This window comes from Numenius arquata, chromosome 10 (genome assembly GCF_964106895.1).
Source record: "Numenius arquata chromosome 10, bNumArq3.hap1.1, whole genome shotgun sequence".
NCBI lineage: Eukaryota > Metazoa > Chordata > Aves > Charadriiformes > Scolopacidae > Numenius > Numenius arquata.
The window spans coordinates 36,860,426-36,879,528 of record NC_133585.1 but is presented as its reverse complement, the minus strand read 5'-3'; the positions used below and the strand labels follow the sequence as shown (position 1 = coordinate 36,879,528).

The following is a 19,103-nucleotide window of genomic DNA, read 5'->3' as shown; positions in this document are numbered from 1 at the left end:
TCTGTCTCTCGATTTTTGTGTGTTTACTGTTCATTTTCAGACAGTCTTTAAATCACCTTTTGGGGGGGGGTACAGATTTTTCCTTTGTGGTTCCTGCCTCCTCAAAAATGGCTCCTTATTGCTTCTGCCCTCATAATCTTCTCATTTTAGCTCAAATTCTTTTCCCCGAATCCCTCACTTTTCCCCCCTAGCCTAAGCAATTTTTACCTCCTTGTACTGCTAGTTTTGTTAAAATTTTCAAGTTAGCATCTATAAAATGGGATAGAGAAACTAACATGCTCTCAGTAGTTTCAAATTATTTTGGGAAGAGATGCAAAAATAGGCTAGATAAGGTAATTGTAAGAATCAGCTATCAATCCCATAGGTCAGATTCAGATATGAATCAAAATGAAACATTACTGGAGACAAATAAATACTATTAGGAATGTGTTATTATGGAAGACTAACATCCGAGATACAGACTTGGCAATAACCAGTCCTATTCATAGGCCTAAACAGGACCCAGTTATTTCTGTTGGTCATAGACAACAAATTAATTCAGTTGTCAGTGAACCAAGCAGGACTTAAGGTTATTTTAGATTTAGTTTTGGTAACCAAGGAGAACAGTACAGAAGAGCCAATTATAAAAATAATATGGGGAAGCGTGATTCAATTCAGTGAAAGGATTAGCAAGTATAAGTACGGCTAAGATTTAGGACTGTTAAAAAGGCAAAGTCTCTTAAGAAAGGTAGTCAAAGGAGTGAAATGTACTTAAAAGCACAGTGGTCCGAATGCAGAGAAGGCTTTTAAGCAAAAGATGTAAAAGTTTTAGACCATACAAAGATAAAAGCCTTGCAGAGGAAGACTCCAGAATGGTGGCTAGAATAGCAGTCTTAAAAAAGACAAAGGGCAAAAGTCTTTCTTGACAGTTTAGTCCAGAAAGAAAGTTTCATCATAGAGGCCAAGAACTGTAAGCATAAACTGCTAGATGTCAGGCTTGTAAAGGATGTTAAACAAAGCACAAAGAGGGAAGAAAACGTCAAGAGAAGATGGGGATTTTCTTCAGTGAAGACAAAGTAGAGACTACAAACAACTCTAGTAAAGCCAAAAACAATACTGTGCCTTCAGTTTACTGAAGTCCTATGTCCTTAACGCTGTTTATATTGTTTTCACAACAGAATTATTACGTATCTGTGAGAACTTGAGCACTCTCCCTTAAATTTCCAATTTCAAGCAAGAGTTGCTTGCACATTTCACTACAGCTAAAGAAAGACATTTATTGAGGTGGCTGAGGAAAAACCATGATAATCATCAGATACAGCATAATGTTAGTTCAACAGGAATAAGACTGGTAATTAATTTTTCTTTAACACTAAAGCAGCTGTAAATCCACTACTCGCAGCACATGGGAGGATACACTAACTGCACTGACTTCAGTAGCAGTACTATATAGCAAAAAAGAAAAACTAAATTCTTTCTCACCTGAATTTGCAGGCGCTTGTAACTTTACAAGAAAAAAACATATTTGTTTTAGGTTTATTTCTATCTATTGTATGCTCAAAGTTGACATCTCATTAAGGTTTAATAAAGTTTAGTTTAGATGGTTTTGTATTATTCAAGTGCTTTATGACATATCACAACCCAAATTTTGTCCTTGCATGCAGGGATATTGGCTGCCCAGTTGCGGAGAGCAGCTTCGCTTACAAGGTCTTTTCTCATTTCTTTGCTAACTGCGAAGAAAAAGAAGGAGAAATAGTGGACTTCTAGTAGTTAGGAAATAACAATGGTTACTCTTGCTAAAGATTCACTCTATTTTCTTTACCATTTAACTATTCTCTTTTTCCTTAAAATAACAGAGAAGTGTAACACCAAGAGTTACATTACCAAGAAGTTACTTCTTAAAAACTTCCAATATAAAAGTCAGGAAAATCTGTTTCCTTGTGTTTAAGTTATAACCAAGGCTCTCACATATGCAAGTAAACAAGTACAGCCTAGCATCAGGTTCATAAAATGTAAATATTCAAATAAGTTTCTGCTACAGTCACAGTAGTGTCACATGAAGACTGCTATTTCAATAGAACACAGACTGTTTTAATTCTCTGCTCTCTCATGAGTGAAGACTCATGCCCACAAGTGTGTCAGAGCTCCTGTCTGATCCTGGCAGAGGGTGCAAAGCTCCTGCCCTCACATCTCACACTGTGTATTAACTGGCATCCCAAAAAATACACCCGACCACTCTGTGAACAGCCCTGCCGGTTCCTGAAGGACAGACTGCTTTGCATGGACTATTTGCCTACTATATTACATTACCTACATTTCTACTCAAAAATTAACAGTGCTACATAATAAAACATCTTGCTTATACAAGTTATGCTTATTGCCAGGTAAGATTAAACATATGATGGATTAAATTTTATTCTGTCAAATTTAAGGATTACATACAGCCTATATTACTGACAAATGCTGTTACGAGGACTGAAAACCAGTATGTGCACTGTTTTATCTGGCTCAGGCTTTGAATCTTATGCTAGGAAAACTTGTCAGATTTTTCTCTGCAGGTCTTTATTTACTTATGTATTAGCATATCAAATTTATGTCAGTCTATTTGATTGCTTTACAGAATTAAACAGACAAACACTAACCACACTGTAACCATGGGACCCAATTCTCAATCAATCTTCTAGCTCTAGGGTGTTGTGTGAATAGCAAGAACCAGAATTTGTGGTCTCAGTCATCCACGTACACCTCTGCTTACTCTTGAGAAGATACAAATGAAGCCACCAGATCACCCGTCTCTTCTGTAACCTAAACAAGGCTACGGAAACTCCCTGCATGGAGATGTTTGAAAAGCCCTGCTACGTACTGTGGAAGTTGCCAATTTGTTAACGTGAAGCTAATCTTCAGGGGAACATCGAACAGAGTAAGACACCAATAGACCTGCTTATACAGTGGGGGGGTTCTTAGCCTATTTTTTGTCATAATAAAAGGACTCGCTTCCTTGATCAACAAAGTGCTTCTTCAATTAATTCACAACCTAACTCAGTTGCTTTTACTAGCTAAATCATCTTAAATGATAGTTCTCTCCAAAAAATTAATGGTTACACAGACATCTTTGTAACATCAAAAATATCAACCTGTATTCCACATTTCACAGATACTGTAGCTGACACCGGTACATAATGGACAACTGATGATGACTGGAATTGCAGAACTGTGTCTCACAAGCAGTTTCAGAGGACTCTGGCACACAAAAAGGGTTGGATCTCAGCCTGTTCAACTCTGCATATTCTGTTCTCATTCATAACATTAAAGACTACCTTGTGAGTTCATCTAGAATTTTCACAAAGAATATCTCAATCTGTTCAAAGAATGAAGCATATGAACAAAAAACTTCAGGTGATTTCACCCATAAGATTTTTAACTATTCCAAAGAAAATGTATATTGAGCAGTTAGATGCAAACAAAATGTATGTATCTGTTTTCTGAGAGCCCCATTCCTGTAAGTACCATGGCTTATGACTATGCACAACTGCATAACTAGTTCACACACATACATTACATGCAATCATAGATTTATGTTGAGTGTTACTTAATAAATGACCATTTTGAGATCACATACATAGACAGTTTGCATATGTAACTACAGAACTGTATATGCAAATCAAGCACATAATTGCACTAATGATTATGGATCTAGGCCCTGTCCTTTTAAAAGAAGTTGGACCTAAACGTAGATCAAGCTTGAACACTCTTTGTTAGTTCAGCTGACATAACACTATGTAAATTTACTTGGAATGCTGACAGATTCCGCTTTTAGTTGCACGTCCACATCTTCCGTTAGTTTCAGCAGGAGCTTTTAACAAAAATGGGAACAGGGATTTATCCTATATAAAGCAGGACTACAATCTTTTTGATCCTTGCTATGATGGATCCAAATTCTGACATAGTATCAGCTAGCGCAATTTTTACTGGGAGAACTGAGCTTGCTTACACAGGACAATATTTAGCCAGTATACAGAGACTATCATGTGGCTTTTTAGCTACCTTGTCCTGTTTTGGTTTTTTTTTTGTTTGTTTTTTTGTTTTTTTTTGTTTTGTTTTTTTTTTTTTTTTTACTATGGTGACTCCAAAGGAAAGTTCCATCAGCTGTTCTGACTGCTAAAAATTCTCCCATCACTGTGCAGTAATAGTTTTTAAATTCTCAGGGAGGAGGGTTAATATCCATTAACTTTAGTAACCCACAGTGGCCGCAATGGCAAGGGTCTGCTAAAAATAGAAGAACTAGAAAACATAAAAATTGGGAATATTTGTATTGCAAAGTATTTTGTGGCACTACTGGGATTGGAAAACATGATTCTCCAACCATGGTAATGAACAGTTTTTTACATTAAGACAAAAACCAGTTCCAGACTGAGCTTCCCTAGCCCACCTATCAGGTACAAAGCAGTACACCTCAGAGATCTCTAGCCACTCATACAGACAAGATACCAGTAGAACACCACTCCATAACTTTTTCTAACTTAACAGGTTTTGTGCTTTTCAACAAAAGAATCAGACCAGCATATTTGATACACTTTGAACACATTTTCTGAGCAGGCCCATTGGTTATAAAATCCCTTCTAAACCTCAAAATCAGTGAAGAAGCCCAGAGTGAAGCAGAATTCTGGTTTTGCATCTTAGACACAGAACTTCATCAACAATGCAACTTTCTAATTATCTCTACTACATATAAAACACCCCTAAAGCCCAACAGGAGAGAATCTGATCAGCTGTTTTAAAAGACTGAAATTTGGTGTGATAGCAGTAGGATAGTAATAGCAGTAGGATAGTAGGATAGCAGTATGGAAGAGTGAAGGGTTTTTTTGCGATTCGGTAGCAGTCTTGGCTCAGATAAACCAAACTGAAATTACTGAAATCCTGCTGTCACCCCCTGGAATGGGGACTAGGATCACCAAGGCAGTTAACAGAAATACTGCAGTTCCTGTGCTGGCCACAGGTATGATACGCTGCTATACCCGCCACTAAAATGATGTCTTGCTGCTTTGACAGCCAGGCACTGATAATCTCTGCTGTTCCCTTAGCTGGCTTCCAGACCTAAGGAGGAGTCACCAGCATGTTCACCACGCTTTACCAGGATTAGAAAATGCAATAAAGGACCTAAAGGGAGGAAGACAGAGTAAAAAAAAAAAAAAAAAAAATAATAGTGAAGACACTTAGGCAAGCACTTAGAAGGGAGACAAGAAAAAAGGGAATCTAAAGAGAGAACTGAATAGAAAATAGTAGGAGAAGAAGACAAGTGGATGCAAAGAACAAAAAGGGGAAACAGTGTCAAGAAGAAACTACAATGAAATAGATGAAGAAGAGCAAAAGGAGGAACAGGAGCTTGGAACAAAGATTTCACAAAGGAGTAGGAAGTAAGGAAGCTTAAGGATGAAAGAAGTAAAGACAAACGGTCTTTAGGGCCCCAGTTTCCTCAACTATTTTTACTCATTTTCAGTATTTATTTTTGGCTACATGTCTTGTATCTTCCAGGAAAAATGAGGGTTCACTGGTTTCTTTGAATCCTTCCTCCTTGCTTCGAAGGGAAAATAAAAAAATTTAAAAATCAGTGCAATTAATAAGTTTTTATTATTCAAAGGGAACTGACATGAATGAATGTCCTAAGCCACTTTCCCACATTTCTAATACACTTGTGCAAACTCTGATTTGCACATAAACATCCGAATTTGTTAGTGTAAATCACGATTCACTTTGCATATGCAAAAGATGTAAGGTTCAATTTAGCAAGCATTTACTAGGAAGCTTTGCCCTCAGGCGTTTTTAAACAGGTTCACCCTATATACTTTTTCTGTGGGAAAACCACCTAGAAAAGTATTTTCTGCACAAGTGCTCCACATCCAGGAAGTGCATTGCTGCAAGCGTGCACAGGAAACGCTACAGGCTTTAACGTACCATAGATACTAAGAATAAATCATTAATATCATCAAAAGTCCCTTTAAAGAGACCTCCCATTTTCTGTGGGAGACAAACTACTTTGTCCATCTTTTTTTATGCTGAAACAATTCTGCTAAGTGTTGTGCTATGGACTGAATTTGATTGGAATACTTAAGCATTTCCAGTGACAATCCTACAGGAGATTGCACCAGAAGTCCATCGGCCATTCTGCCTCATAGGGAATGCGAATGTCAGACTAGAAGCCTTCTCCTTTGGGGCATGACAAAGCACACAGTTACTAGCAAAACACATTCAGATAACGTACCTATAGAAAAAAAAAACACTGAACAGATAGTTACAAATTGGACTTAAATTCTGGCAAGCTCTCATGATTGGCTTCTGTAAGAAACAGAAACGTTGCTTGCTTTCTCCTTGATCTAACTCTACAGCTCTCAATGTGGCATCTCATAGTAGATCCATGCCACAAGCAGCCCCATCATACCTGCCCGCAGCCCCAGTGGCATACACAGTCTTCTCATCAGCCGTGCAATTTCAGTCCTTCCTGAATTTGGTTTAACGGTGATGCTAAAAAAATCCTTGCCTCTTCTTTTTCTTCCTTCCTCTCTCCCTTTTCTACTACCCCTTCTTCCCAGGAAGGGTGGCCAACCATCGATGCCAGAGGAAAGCAAGCAACTCTCCTACCACCCTTGGTAGAAACAGAAAGAACGCCCTGAGACGCATAAGAATCAGAAGGAAAAGAGACAGATATGAGGTCAATGAAGAGATTAATTATTTCACTGGAATATCTTGACTTTGATAAGAACCTGCAATTTCCATGCTAGCGAGGAGCCAGGAATAATTTCTACTGTAGGTGCCAAAACTGCATGATCTTATATACCTGGCAAGGTTAACAGCTGTGCAAGTGCCATCCAAAAATAGTGAAATCTGTGAAAACAGTGGATTTCTTGTGTTCTTAGGCATCCAAAAATACCAATGAATAGCAGCTAAACAGTTGAGAAAAAAGAAAAAAAAAGGAAAAATTGAAACTAAGAATATTTTATTCTGTGACAATTTAATATTTTAACGACTGAAGTAATTTAAGTTCTGGTTTGAATAAGAAGCCCAACCAAAAAACATTGCTTTTTCACCTCCAAAATTTCAAGCTATTCCTTTTCTGATGAAAGTTGTATTCATGGTATTTGTACCTATGATAGCGGAGCATCCCACAAACTCATATTTTTACTGAAATTTTTCTATTCAGTTTTAATCATCTACATCCTCCCCTTACAAAAACAAGATACAGCTTGCCTTAATCTAGCTTTCGGTGGAAAAGATTGTATTTTGGGTTCCTAAGGAGTTGTGTAACAATTAAACTGAGTCCCTAAGCCCACCAGCATTTCTGAACACAGGTATAATAAAAAAATTTGCAAGCAATGTCACAAAAGCACGGGGGTGGGGGGATGGGGGGAGTTTCTACCCTATCCACAGCTACCAAAGCTCTATTCAGAAAACCCATAAATCTCCATCTTGGGCACATGATTCCGGTGACCCTGTGGCTCTCAGGTTGTTGGCGTAGTTGAAAAGTAATCAATGATAAACAGGACTGAATTATACACATCAGAGATATAACCTTCTATAACGGTCTCTAAATGAGGCATATACCTGTAATTCATTGTGTGAAGCAGGCAAGCCAACAGGCTCTGTGCATACGACAAAATTCTCTAATTCTTCAATCTTATGTTCACATAGAGCTTTCCCAGTTCAGTACTTTCTCAGCAGAGGATAAAGAAAAATCTGACATTTTTCTTATTCTCTTGAATAAATACATTGAAGAAGTACTCAATGCACACAGCATGGTATGAAGGGGATCCTTCAGCAAAGGAAGGAGAGGAAAGGTTTAAGATGACTTTTACACTTTCTTAGTGTGTGGTATAATACATGAATCCTTCTCAGCACTGAAACCTAATTTTAAAATTGTATTTTTACTCAGCTATATCTGGAACTATTCTTTCCCAGGATTCTAAAACTGTTTCTTCCTCTTCTGATAAAGTTCTGTTTATTAATTTCTGCCTATATTTCTCCAGGTGGTTGTATATTTCTTCTGTGTACTCCACAGTGTTAGCAATGCTTACTGTTTTTTGAAAAGGTTAATGCGTTGTTTGGCACTCTCAGATCATTTCTGAAGATATTAAACAAACAAGTGGTACCCAACACTGACCCTGCAGAACACCATTAAATTTTTATGCTAAAACTAGATAGAATGCTGTTAATATGCTGAGACGAATCTGTCATTCCCCAAGCTGAGCTTTTCTTACTACACGCGATTTACTAGGGTTTGATGTTTTGGGGGGGCGGGGGAAATGGGCAAGAAGAGGGTGGGTGTTACTGTACTTTTCAAGGTATTCAACAGAACTGCAAAATCATTTTAAAAAAAAAAAGTACTGGGCAACAGTTAACTAAGTCAATAATTGTCTGTTGGAGAATCTGAAACATATAGAAAAGTCAGGGCACTGACATACTAAACCAGATACAGCTCAAAACCAGCTAACAGAACCTACATCTGTAACCAGTCTAACAGCTCATTTTGAACAAGTGACCTTTCTAAAAGCTGTGTCAAAAACCCCTACTTTCTGTATTCTTAACAATTTGGAGACATCATTCAAAATGAGTACAAACAAAAAAAGAGGCAATAAGATCAGTGCTGCCGTATGCTCAAGAAAAAAGTAACATTTCTGCTTTCTGCACTTATACTACTCAGAATTTGTAACTAAAAACAATCTTTGCCTGCTACGGCAACCAATATTGTCTTCCATCTGCTGCAAGGTTATCAAAATACACACTATCCCTTTTTCCAGTTTTCTCCACACACGGTAGGTGCAAAACCAATTTCATTTCATTAAAATTTCTTTTTTAAAGGCTTAGGTATTGAAAACTCAAAATCAAGAACAAGTGAGACAACAAATATCATCAAAGCATTTGCAATTGAAAAAGTAAAGACACAGGAAATAATTTCAAGCATCTAAGGACATCGCGGAGCAGCAGCAACTTTAAAACAATTACAAAGACAGAGAGAAACACCAAAACACCATTACCTTGAATTCTTTTTCAATGTTGGCCAACTTGGCAAGTTCATTGCTGAGTTCTAGAGCAGTGAGTACCGGATCTTCACTAGAGAGAGACAGATAAGCCGGACTAGCCAGTCCTTTGTATGCATTTATTCTTGACCTAGAATGACTGAAAGAATCATGCTTTTGCTTCTCTGTACAGTCATTACATTTGCAAAAATAATCATGAGGTCTTTCTATCCTTGCTCCTTTCATCAATAGCATGTGCACGACTTCGTATTTTTGGCAGTGGGCAGCTAAAATTATGGGAGTGATATCTGGAGAAAAGCGGGTACCGTCTTCATCATAGGAATAAAAATCATCATCCTGGAGCTCCTGCTCACAAGGGCTCAGAGTCAGTCGCTTATTTACTGAAAACCCAGGATGATTCAAAATTGCTTCCACTATCCTAATGTAGCCCTTGCTGATTGCGAGCAGCAGGGCATCTCCAATCCGTGCCAAGTTCTCTTTTTTTAACAGAAGTTCTGTCACTTCCAAATGTTCATTCCCTACAGCAAGCTGCAAGGCGTTTTGGCCCATGTAGTCAACACAGTTGACATTCAGTGTTTTTGACTCCTCCAACATTTTGCGCACCACAGGTATGTTCCCATACTCTGCAGCATCTAGAAAGCGCTCCTCTTCAGCCGTAAGACTGGTGCCCCTGTTGTTGAACATGAATGCGGGGCCTCTAATGGCCTGTCGCCTTCCCTTTTCCCTCATCATAGTCATGCGTCTCAGAGATGGACTTTCTTCAATGTACCTAATAAGAAGACAAAAAGGTAACAGAATTTTATTGTTACAGTCATTTGTAGCTTCCGCTTCTCCTGCGGCTACAAAAATAATGTCGTATTTCGTCCCCTCTTATTTGCCCATCTATTGACAAGAAGTATTCTTTATTGTGATTTTTCTGCTTTCGCAGTTCTTTGTCTGCAATCTAAAGGCACTTACAGGCTCAGTGCTCCAGGCCATTTCTGCTTTGTTAGCATGGTCAAAATTTTTATATTTTTTTTCTTTATGTAAGACATCACTTGTCGTCAGAAATCCTTCCCAACTCACTTCAGTATATACAGAAAATTAAAACACATCTACTGTACTACTTTCAGTAGTAATTAATACTATCCACCATAGGCATTCAAGCTGATAGTTTAAGGAAGGCAAGATTTATGCTTACCGTATTGTAGTTCACATAAATGAGAGGTAAAAACAAGTTTTCTTCCTGATGTCTTGCCAAGCAAAACACGGTGAAGCCTGATCTCATGCCTTCTAGTGTTACTACTAGAAACGTTAACCAAATCTGGAAGATTCTACTCACGAGTAAATTTGGTCAAATTCTAAGTCTTTGAAAAACAACAGTTCATACACGTTCAACAGACTTTCTGGATGTTAGTAACTAAACTGCTCACAGATTTCTGGCACTGGGCATGATCCAGTATGGACTGGAATCAGCTCTCACTCTAGCCAGATTTCCACAATGCTGTGGGTTATGTTCAGGCTATTTCTATTATACATCTACCATTTCAGGAGCTGAAAGGAAGCAGCTATCTAATATCACTACGTGATTATGTATATGTTTGGGGTTTTTTGTTTTTAAAAAGCCCTCATGCATTCTTGTAAGACAATCAAGAAAAATGGGAAAGTCAAAGAGTTATTGAATGAAAATGAAAATTGCGATGGCAGGCTGCACTGGAAAAAGGAAACTTGGGTGTAGGAAACTGAAATTGTTTAGCAAAGGGAATTGAGAACCAGGGAAGCTGTGAACTCCCCTCAAAAACCAGTTGCAAAAGCAGAAAGAGGGACAAAAGAGAAAGGGGACAGAAAAAAAAGAAAGGGTGGGCAAGCTAATTCAGAAACACAGAAATTGGAATCGTGAACCACTGAAGATACTGGCTGAGAGTAGTGGGGAGCAAACAAGAATAGTCTGAGAGAACACACAGATGAGATGCTAAGCTGGATCTAGCTAGATAATGAAACTAGGGAGGGGAGAGGAGATGCAAAGAAAACAGACCTAGTACAAGAGGCTGAAGGAGCAGACATTACCTAGCTGGAGAGAACAACAGGAAACAACTCCCTGGAGAGGCCTCAAGCAACAGAATAGATGGGATCAAGCTAAAGTGGTCACAGCTGGGGGAAGAACAGAAGCATTTACGTATGCCTGCCAGAGCAGAGGCCAAAGGCCTGAAAAGGTACTCCGGATACCAGAACCTTCCTTCCCTACCGCCTGCAAATAAACGTGAAACCCATCAGCAATCTCCCTTTCCTTTCTAGTCCAGCTCAATATTGAGAAAGACAGCCTCCAGCTGCTATCAGTTAATCCATTAGCTTGAGGGATAGAGATCACTTGAGCTGATTTGATGGGCACAGAGACACCAGTGCAGCTGATAGAACAATATATGAGTTAATGGAGGGTGTGCTTTGAATACATATAACACTATATATATGCTACATAGAGACAAACAGGCCTTAAAAATGTCAAGTTTGGTTCTTAAGTCCTATATGCCTCTGTTCCCCACCTATAAAAGAAAAACAGTTGGCTCCCATTTTACAGGAGCATTGTGAAAATTAATTTATTCACTTCATTGAAAAACTCAAATACAAGAGTAAAAGGCCAGACAAAAAACTGCAAAGGAAATTAATCCTTCTACCCTCAGCACAAAAGCCAGGTAATGTGCATTAGGAGAGATGTGAGTCTCTGAATGCTGCGGGCAAAACATAATATTAAACAGCCCTTTTTAAGCAAACCCCATCAGTCTGTGAAAGGACAGAACCAAGGCAAAGCAAGCACACGCATCTTTGGCGCACACAAAGACTACGCATTTAAGTGAACATAGTGGAACCTGCATGGGGAGCTTCAAAGACTGCATATCCTAATTGCTGCTGGTTCAAATCCACCACCTGAGCAACATTCTTCTAAATGCAGTCTTTTTAATTTTTTGTGTGTGATCTTTCAACAATGAGCTTAGCTGTATTTCCACTGCACAAAATATGCCTGTTGACATCACTGGATTTCCCCATATGCGGCAATGTCAGCCATAACAGTTTTCATTGGGCATAACTAATTCCATTCAGGTTATAAGAATATGTCTCGCCTTCCAGCATCAGCTGTAATAAAGTCAGCAAAACATAAAATCTTAATCACTTTATCACAGCTACTAATATCATAAAAGCTAGTCCATGCTCTGAACATTTCAGTTAACACAAACGGGCAGTTCCATTGCAGACCAAGTGAAGGGATTGTAATATCCATTGCCAAGGGCAGGCCTCTCCTGGGATGAAGCATTTCATCTTTTTCATTTTCATTTTATCATTTTCATCTGTGGTTGGTATTTCAGGGCTACCAGAAATGACCTGGGTGGCACTGCAGTACAAGCAATGTTAACTGGTATTTACTTTTTTAAATATGTGCCAAAACTGCTTTGCCAAACATGACAGGATCCGTCTTTTTTTTTCAATTCTGTACTCTTTAAGTCTATGAAAAAGGCTGCATAACAAAGAGGATTTGTGAGTCTCTTAAACACAGAATTGATTTAATGTTTTTAAGCTCAGGCATATTTCACATTTGGGAATACTGGGATATAAAGATTTGAGCCAAGAGTGCACATGGTGAACAGCCACAGTATGCTAGTACCTTATTCCCCAACAAAATCAGAAGTCAGCCCAGAAATACTGTCTTTTCATAGTTACCTTTTAAACAAGATCTTATTGTCTGCTATGCAACATACAACTACAGAAAGGTAATTGTTTACTGTCATGCTCTAAAGAAAAAAAGTATGCATATTAAGAAAAGTAAAAAAGACAGAGAACAGATTGACTCATGCTGACTTCTTGATCTAAGGCGGCTCAAAACTGCCACCCTGCATTTCATTTGTCTTTTATGAAATATATAACAATACATTTTCCCCTATATATTTAGTGTAATTTTTCAGAGTATTTCGAAATACGGCACTTATTTTCTGTTTTATCTATCTGTCTTTCTAAATCCACTGTCTGACTGAGGTGACTCATCTGACTTCTGTAAAAAGAGATATATCCTTCTAAAGGTGTTGCGATAGAATGTCTTCCCAATAAGGAAAATTTCCTTAGCTATAAATCTTGTGACAGAAATGATTTATTTGAAGTGACTACAGTGTCTTCTCAAAATAAAGATGAAAGTTGCTTGGTATTTTAATGACTAAAATATTGTCAAGACCTCCTGAAAAAAATAAAAAGCAAAAAAATCTTGTATAGCACCGCACAGTCAGTCAGGTTCAGACTGTTAGGTTCATCCATGCCTGCCTCCTCTGTTCTCCCCTCCTCTCCTCAGCAAATTCAAAGACCTTGAAGCCAGTGCAGCTCTGGTCAGAGTGGTCTTGCAAGCGAGAAGCATCAGGTACAAGGTGTCCTATTCCATTTTCTGCTCTTCTGTTCTTACCTCTAATATTTTTAAGCTATCCTAAAGCATGAAGAAAATGATAACAATTTTAGTTTTAACTATTTAACTGTTTTCAGTACATTTTATATGTAATATTTGCCAACTGAAGTAATCAAAACAACAAAATCTCAAGTCACATCTCTAAACACCATTAGACTGGCTTAAAAATATGATTAAAATAGAACTAAATGTGCATTAATTATTTGTGTTCTACTTCCTAAAGCCTTTAAAGTTCATATTCTCATACCTTGTCTCTGTAAGGAGCTGACAACTTACATTAAAAGAGGGAAGGAGAGATGGAAATCACAATGCTCCTCTTCCCAACTGTTTCAAATAGTTGAAAGAACAGAAAAAAATTAAAAATCTGTAGAATGCATGGCAAAAAAGCCACAAGAACACCAAGCAAGAAAAATGCCAATTATTTTATGTTAATTCTTCAGCAAAGATACACCACGATGTTAAGAAAGTTCTAGTCCTAGTACATAGGTTGCATAACTACACTATGTGGTATGCAACAGGAAGGTGAGAAGACAGAATTCAGTCCCCTTTTGCTGACACGAAGCAGCTGCTGAGCCAATCCTTTTTTTCCCCAACTATTTTTCATGTTTCACAGCAGAAAAGTGGCCAAGGGGTTTATAAAGCTTTAAGCCTCTGTTTGCTGCTCGGCACAAATAGGAAGGATGGAACTGGAGAAGAGCAATCATGTTAACAAGTACACCAGTTCCACCACATTTCACTTGGGCCTGAGTGTGCACTGGTTAGGCAGCTGTTTTGAGGAACTGAAGAGCTTCACTGGCAAGACAGAACTTCAGAAACTTCTAGGTTAGTACACCAATATTCAGAATCATTCATTCATCAGTATAAAACAAGGATGGTCTTAACTTAAAAGTTTATTTCCTTAAGTATATGGCTACCATTTGCCAGCTTAAGTCTTGTTCACTTGTTCCTACTTTGGCAAACTCTGAACAGCTTCAGTGATAGCTGTAAATGAACATAACTCTCTACAAGATGATTAACAATTAACTAAGATGTGACAGGACAATAAGTCAGCCTCTTGCTGAATAATACAAAAGCAGGACACCTTCGTTTCAGCTTTGCAACAGAACTCTCACATTAGTGAGGCAAAGGCCCCTAAACGACTATAAAACTTTTCAAGACCTTTATCTAATGATAAGTATCACAAGCTTTTGGATAGAGCAATGTTAGGGACACTAAACAACTAACTGGTCTGTTACATACTAGCTAATGTCATAAGACACAAAACCGTACCCTACATTACAACATATTTATGTTTACCATAAATATTTTCATCTAAAATGTATGATCTTAGTATCTACAATTAAAAATTTTTTTTTTTTAAATTTCCATGAAACAAGCAATGGCCATGTGTCCTGTGTTTTGTATGCATCACATTCACTATGACCTTACGTTGCATCATATTGTTGCCTGGACAGTTACTCCTACATGCAAGGCTAGAGATTTGAGCAGCTCAGCAACTCCAAAGGACTGGAATAAGCATTATAATTCCTCTGCTTCTACCATGGATTATTTCAATTACAGATTTCTACTCTGTCAGCCTACCCATCCCTTTTCACATTCAAACTTTCAGAACTGTAGCAGAAGGACAGAAACATCGGACAAACAGTTGACCAGAGAATTCCTTGTGTTCTTTCATTATCTCATCAACAGCAGTTCAAAAGATTTATAATGTTGTTTCCAAGTCTATTTTTTAACACTGCAAACCGTGTAAGCTATTTAGAAAAAAAACAGAGAGAAGTTAGAGAAACGGAAGTTTCATTCGGGGCCTTCCCAGATCCGTAAAGCCATTTTCTAACATTTCTAGTGAAGAACAGACTGTTATTCTCCCTGGACTATTAAATGCAATAAAAGATGGCATCAACGATTTACAAGCAGTTTACCCCACTGCTAAACTGCAGGACAACATTAGTGATCTTGATTCTATTCTAGCCCTGAAAAGGAAATGGAGTCCAGCGATTATAGACAGCTCAGATAAGTGCATCACGGAAACACCGATACGCATGCACATTTAAAAGCAACAGCACCAAAGTCAGCTGCGCAGGAGACGTGGATTGTGCCTTTTGTTCTGCCAAAAGTAACCTCTGAGGTCCCAGTTTTAGAATTAAAGAACTTACTCCTGAAAGTAAGTGCTCAGACATGCACATACATATGAGCAGCATTTTAGCTCATGACTCCCAAGATCTCTTAAACTAAGCGATCTCAAATGTTTGCTTTGTTACCATGACAGGAAAAGACTGTTGTTCCGTGTGAGGTAGCAGCTCCTGGCTGTGTGCAGGACCACGGGCAGTCTTAGAGGGGCAATTCCCCCAGCCTCACTGCCTCTCCCAAAGGAGGGCTTTGCCACCCCTCCAAGCTCCGCTACAGCTGCATGCCAGAAGAAGCTGCTGGTAAATTTGTTTCTTCACCAATAAAAATAGTGTCACGTTCCTATACGTTTGCATGGAAGTTTGCGTGTGTTCCACACAATTTAGGAATCCCCACACCAAATGCAAAATGTATTAAATGAAAGCTTCCTTCTCGCTGCTGTGAACTACTGCCTGGGCTTTCCAGAAGAGGGAGGCTAATTCAGCTGAACAGCAGAACATAAATCAGACCAGCTGCACGATCTGACTCGGGTCTATACTCTCCCACTGGTCTGAAAGGACACAATCCATCATCCAAAATGCCCTCATGTCAGCTCACAGAAGTTCTGGCTCCGAACTGGAAAGACTTAGTCAAAAAACGGAACAAAACACAATGAGATATTAGGAGGTGTACACACACTTAGTTTGTTCCCTCCTCTCCCACCCCACAAATTATGCAGAGCTTTTTCCTACCATTACTCTTCACTAATTCCTCAACAGAAAATACCAACCTTCTGAATTCCTGGGGGGAAAAGAGAACTGTATTTTGATGACAGGAGTGCATCTGTACACACACAGAAAAAGGCAAACATCTCACCAGGAAAGAATCAAGTTAGCAGGCCTGCAGCAACAAAGAAATTTAAAGTTCTTTTACACTCAGACCTTTATTTGTGTTCTGCCAGTCCAGGAAACTAAACTAAGATTTTCAGAGAGACTCAGGAAATCAGGCATCCAACGTCTACAACATTTAATTTACAGGTTTTGTCCACATTTTTCCCCACTGGGACATATAGTACCTTGTGAAACAAGTATTACATCCACTCTGCAATCTTAGTGGGAAACTGAGGTTAATTACTTTTTCCAGCAGTATGTGGCATGGGAGGGAGCCAGCTGTACACTGACAGGCACCTCGCACAGGTTCCAGCTTTCAGAGTGAAGACATTTCAAATACCAGCTGAGTGCATCTTCTTGTGCAAACTACTTCACATCTTCTTGCCTCTTTCCCCTTGCACGGTTTGTCAGTACTGAATATTTAGACTACAAATTCCTCCAGTCAAGGATTTTCATACTCACTTTGTACACACTAAAGCCTTACACGTGTCAATCTAAGCGCATTATGAGCTAACTGATACTCATTTCATTAACATACACTGATTTTAGGCATTAGCACCGAACACAAAATGTTACTCCAGAAGAAAAATCCCACTGCTATGCCAAGGGCACATAACAGGGGAAACATGGGTCTTTTGCCTCTATCCCCTGTCAGTTCAATACACTCCTATTACACTGATTAATGTCAGCCCTTTTCTCAGTCCACTGGGCAGCAGCTCGCAATCTCTGCTGTCACAGACTCCCGGGACAGGATCACAAGAATTACATACTGGGAAGCAATTCCAACAGACGGAGCTTACTGAAGGCTCAAATGCCTATAGCTGTGCAAACTGAACTCTAGTCTTAGTTCCAGGTGGCATAATACCCATTTCTTAAAGAAAAGAATATGCCAACAGTTCTAGGAGGTCATTAACCTAAAAGGGGTTGAGAAATTTAGGACTCATAGCTTACAATTCATCTGAGCTAACTTCAACTGTCTAAAAATAAAGTGTCCGAGTCTAAACTAATCCTCTAGGCTCTTTTTATGGTGAATGGAGAAAGACAGGCACCTCAAGAAAGAAGATAAATGACTACACTGGCTTGCCCATTGCTATTTCCTGCCTCATCCCATCAACTACAGAGGGAGCCTAGACAAACAATTTATGCACAACTAACTTTCAGACAGCTAAAGATATGAGAAAGACTCCTGCATTTGAAGTCTGGATTGCTGGGTACAGCGTATTTGTGAAGAACTTCTGCACAGGGATGGTAAAAAACACTTTTATTTGTGCTTATCCCATTCTAAGTCTACTCTAACTATTTCTGTACTTTACAGTTGTTCTCTAGGGCGATTTTAATTAAGGCTTCTATAAATGCTGAATATGTTATCTTAAAACTCAAAATAAAATGTTTGTAATCTGGTAATTAAAATATTTAATTAAGAACTAAATATTGTCCTGAAAGTATAAAATACTCAAGCAATCCTCAGAGATGAGTCTACCTAAACTGGAGCGTGCTATAAAAATAAGTGAATAATTCATGGACAACCTACATTTGGGAAGTCAGAGAAAAGAAAGTTAACAACCCTATTAGTAAAACTGAATTTATTTCTCTTGCAGTGAGTCTAGTCATGGTCAGTATTTATATGTATATATGATTAAATCTGAAACAAAAATAAACTGAAATTTCTGAAGACAACATCAAACAGGGTAAGACGCATCTCAAGAACTGATGTTTTTCCGCACAGGTGTCCTAGATTTCTGTGGGGAGCCTAGTTTTATCACAGCCTAAATTAAAAAAAAAAAAAAAATAAATAAAGAGAGATGCATTAGCGCTGCTCGTACTGAAGGGTGCAGTGGGGTCTCTGAAGCTTAGCTGAGCCAATAGTTAGGTTTTCTCGGCAGCTATGCTACTAGCCAGGGAAAAATAGGAAAAAAAAGAAAGAAAGAGATGAAATCTCTTATGCCCCAGCACCCCTGCCTGCCTCCTGAAGCTGCAAAGCCGAGGGGCTGGGGAGGAGGGAGCCGGGGGCAGGTGGGGACCGGACCGTCCCCTCACGGCACTTTCTCCCAAGTCTCCGCACCTCAGCCATTGTAACCCGGGCCCGTCTCCCCCTCCTGGCACCCGTCACCCCCGCTGGATGCCCGGCCGGGGGACAACTTGCCGGGGGGACAGGGCGGACGGTGCCCCCCGAGGCTCCTCCGGGGAAGCTGCCGTCCGGCACCCTTTAACCCACCCCCGGGGCCCGACTTACATGGTGCTGGCGAAAGGGGGGGGCGGGTAGTAGCCGTAGGGCTCCCGGAGGGTTTTCACGGCTCTCTGAGGTGGCGGAGGGGGCTCCGGCCCCCCATTGATGCCTCTCCAGCCGCGGCGCCGGCGCTGCTGCTCCTCTTCCTCTGCCCCCTCCTCCTCCTCCTCCTGCTGCGGGGGGAAGGTCACTCTCCCCTGCTCCTTGGTCTTCCTGCTCTTGCTCGACATGGTCAGGGTCCCCTCAGGCGGCGGCGGCGGTGCAGGCTGTTCCCGCTCCCGGCCGGCCTCGTCCGGCAGCGTGTGTGGCGGGGAAGGAGGCGGGAGGAGGAGGAGGAGGAGGAAAGCCCTGCCCGGCGGGGGACAGAGCACCTGGAGAGGACAAAACCCTCACCATAAAACCACCGCCGCCCCTCCGCCCTCTCCTCCTGCCGCCCGTCAGGAAGGCGGCGCGATGCG

The 19,103-nt window shown here is 39.8% G+C and overlaps 1 protein-coding gene across 1 annotated transcript in view; it reads right to left on the bottom strand.

The window, feature by feature from the left end:
• TRPC3 (transient receptor potential cation channel subfamily C member 3) overlaps positions 1–18,875 on the bottom strand; it is a 42,241-nt gene extending 23,366 nt beyond the window's left edge. The window contains exons 1-2 of the mRNA XM_074154564.1: positions 18,652–18,875; positions 9,006–9,777 (exon numbers count right to left, since the gene is read on the bottom strand). Coding sequence (XP_074010665.1) covers positions 9,006–9,777; positions 18,652–18,875 — 996 coding nt within the window. The remainder of the gene's footprint in view (positions 1–9,005; positions 9,778–18,651) is intronic.
• Between the last annotated feature and the right edge of the window lie 228 nt (positions 18,876–19,103).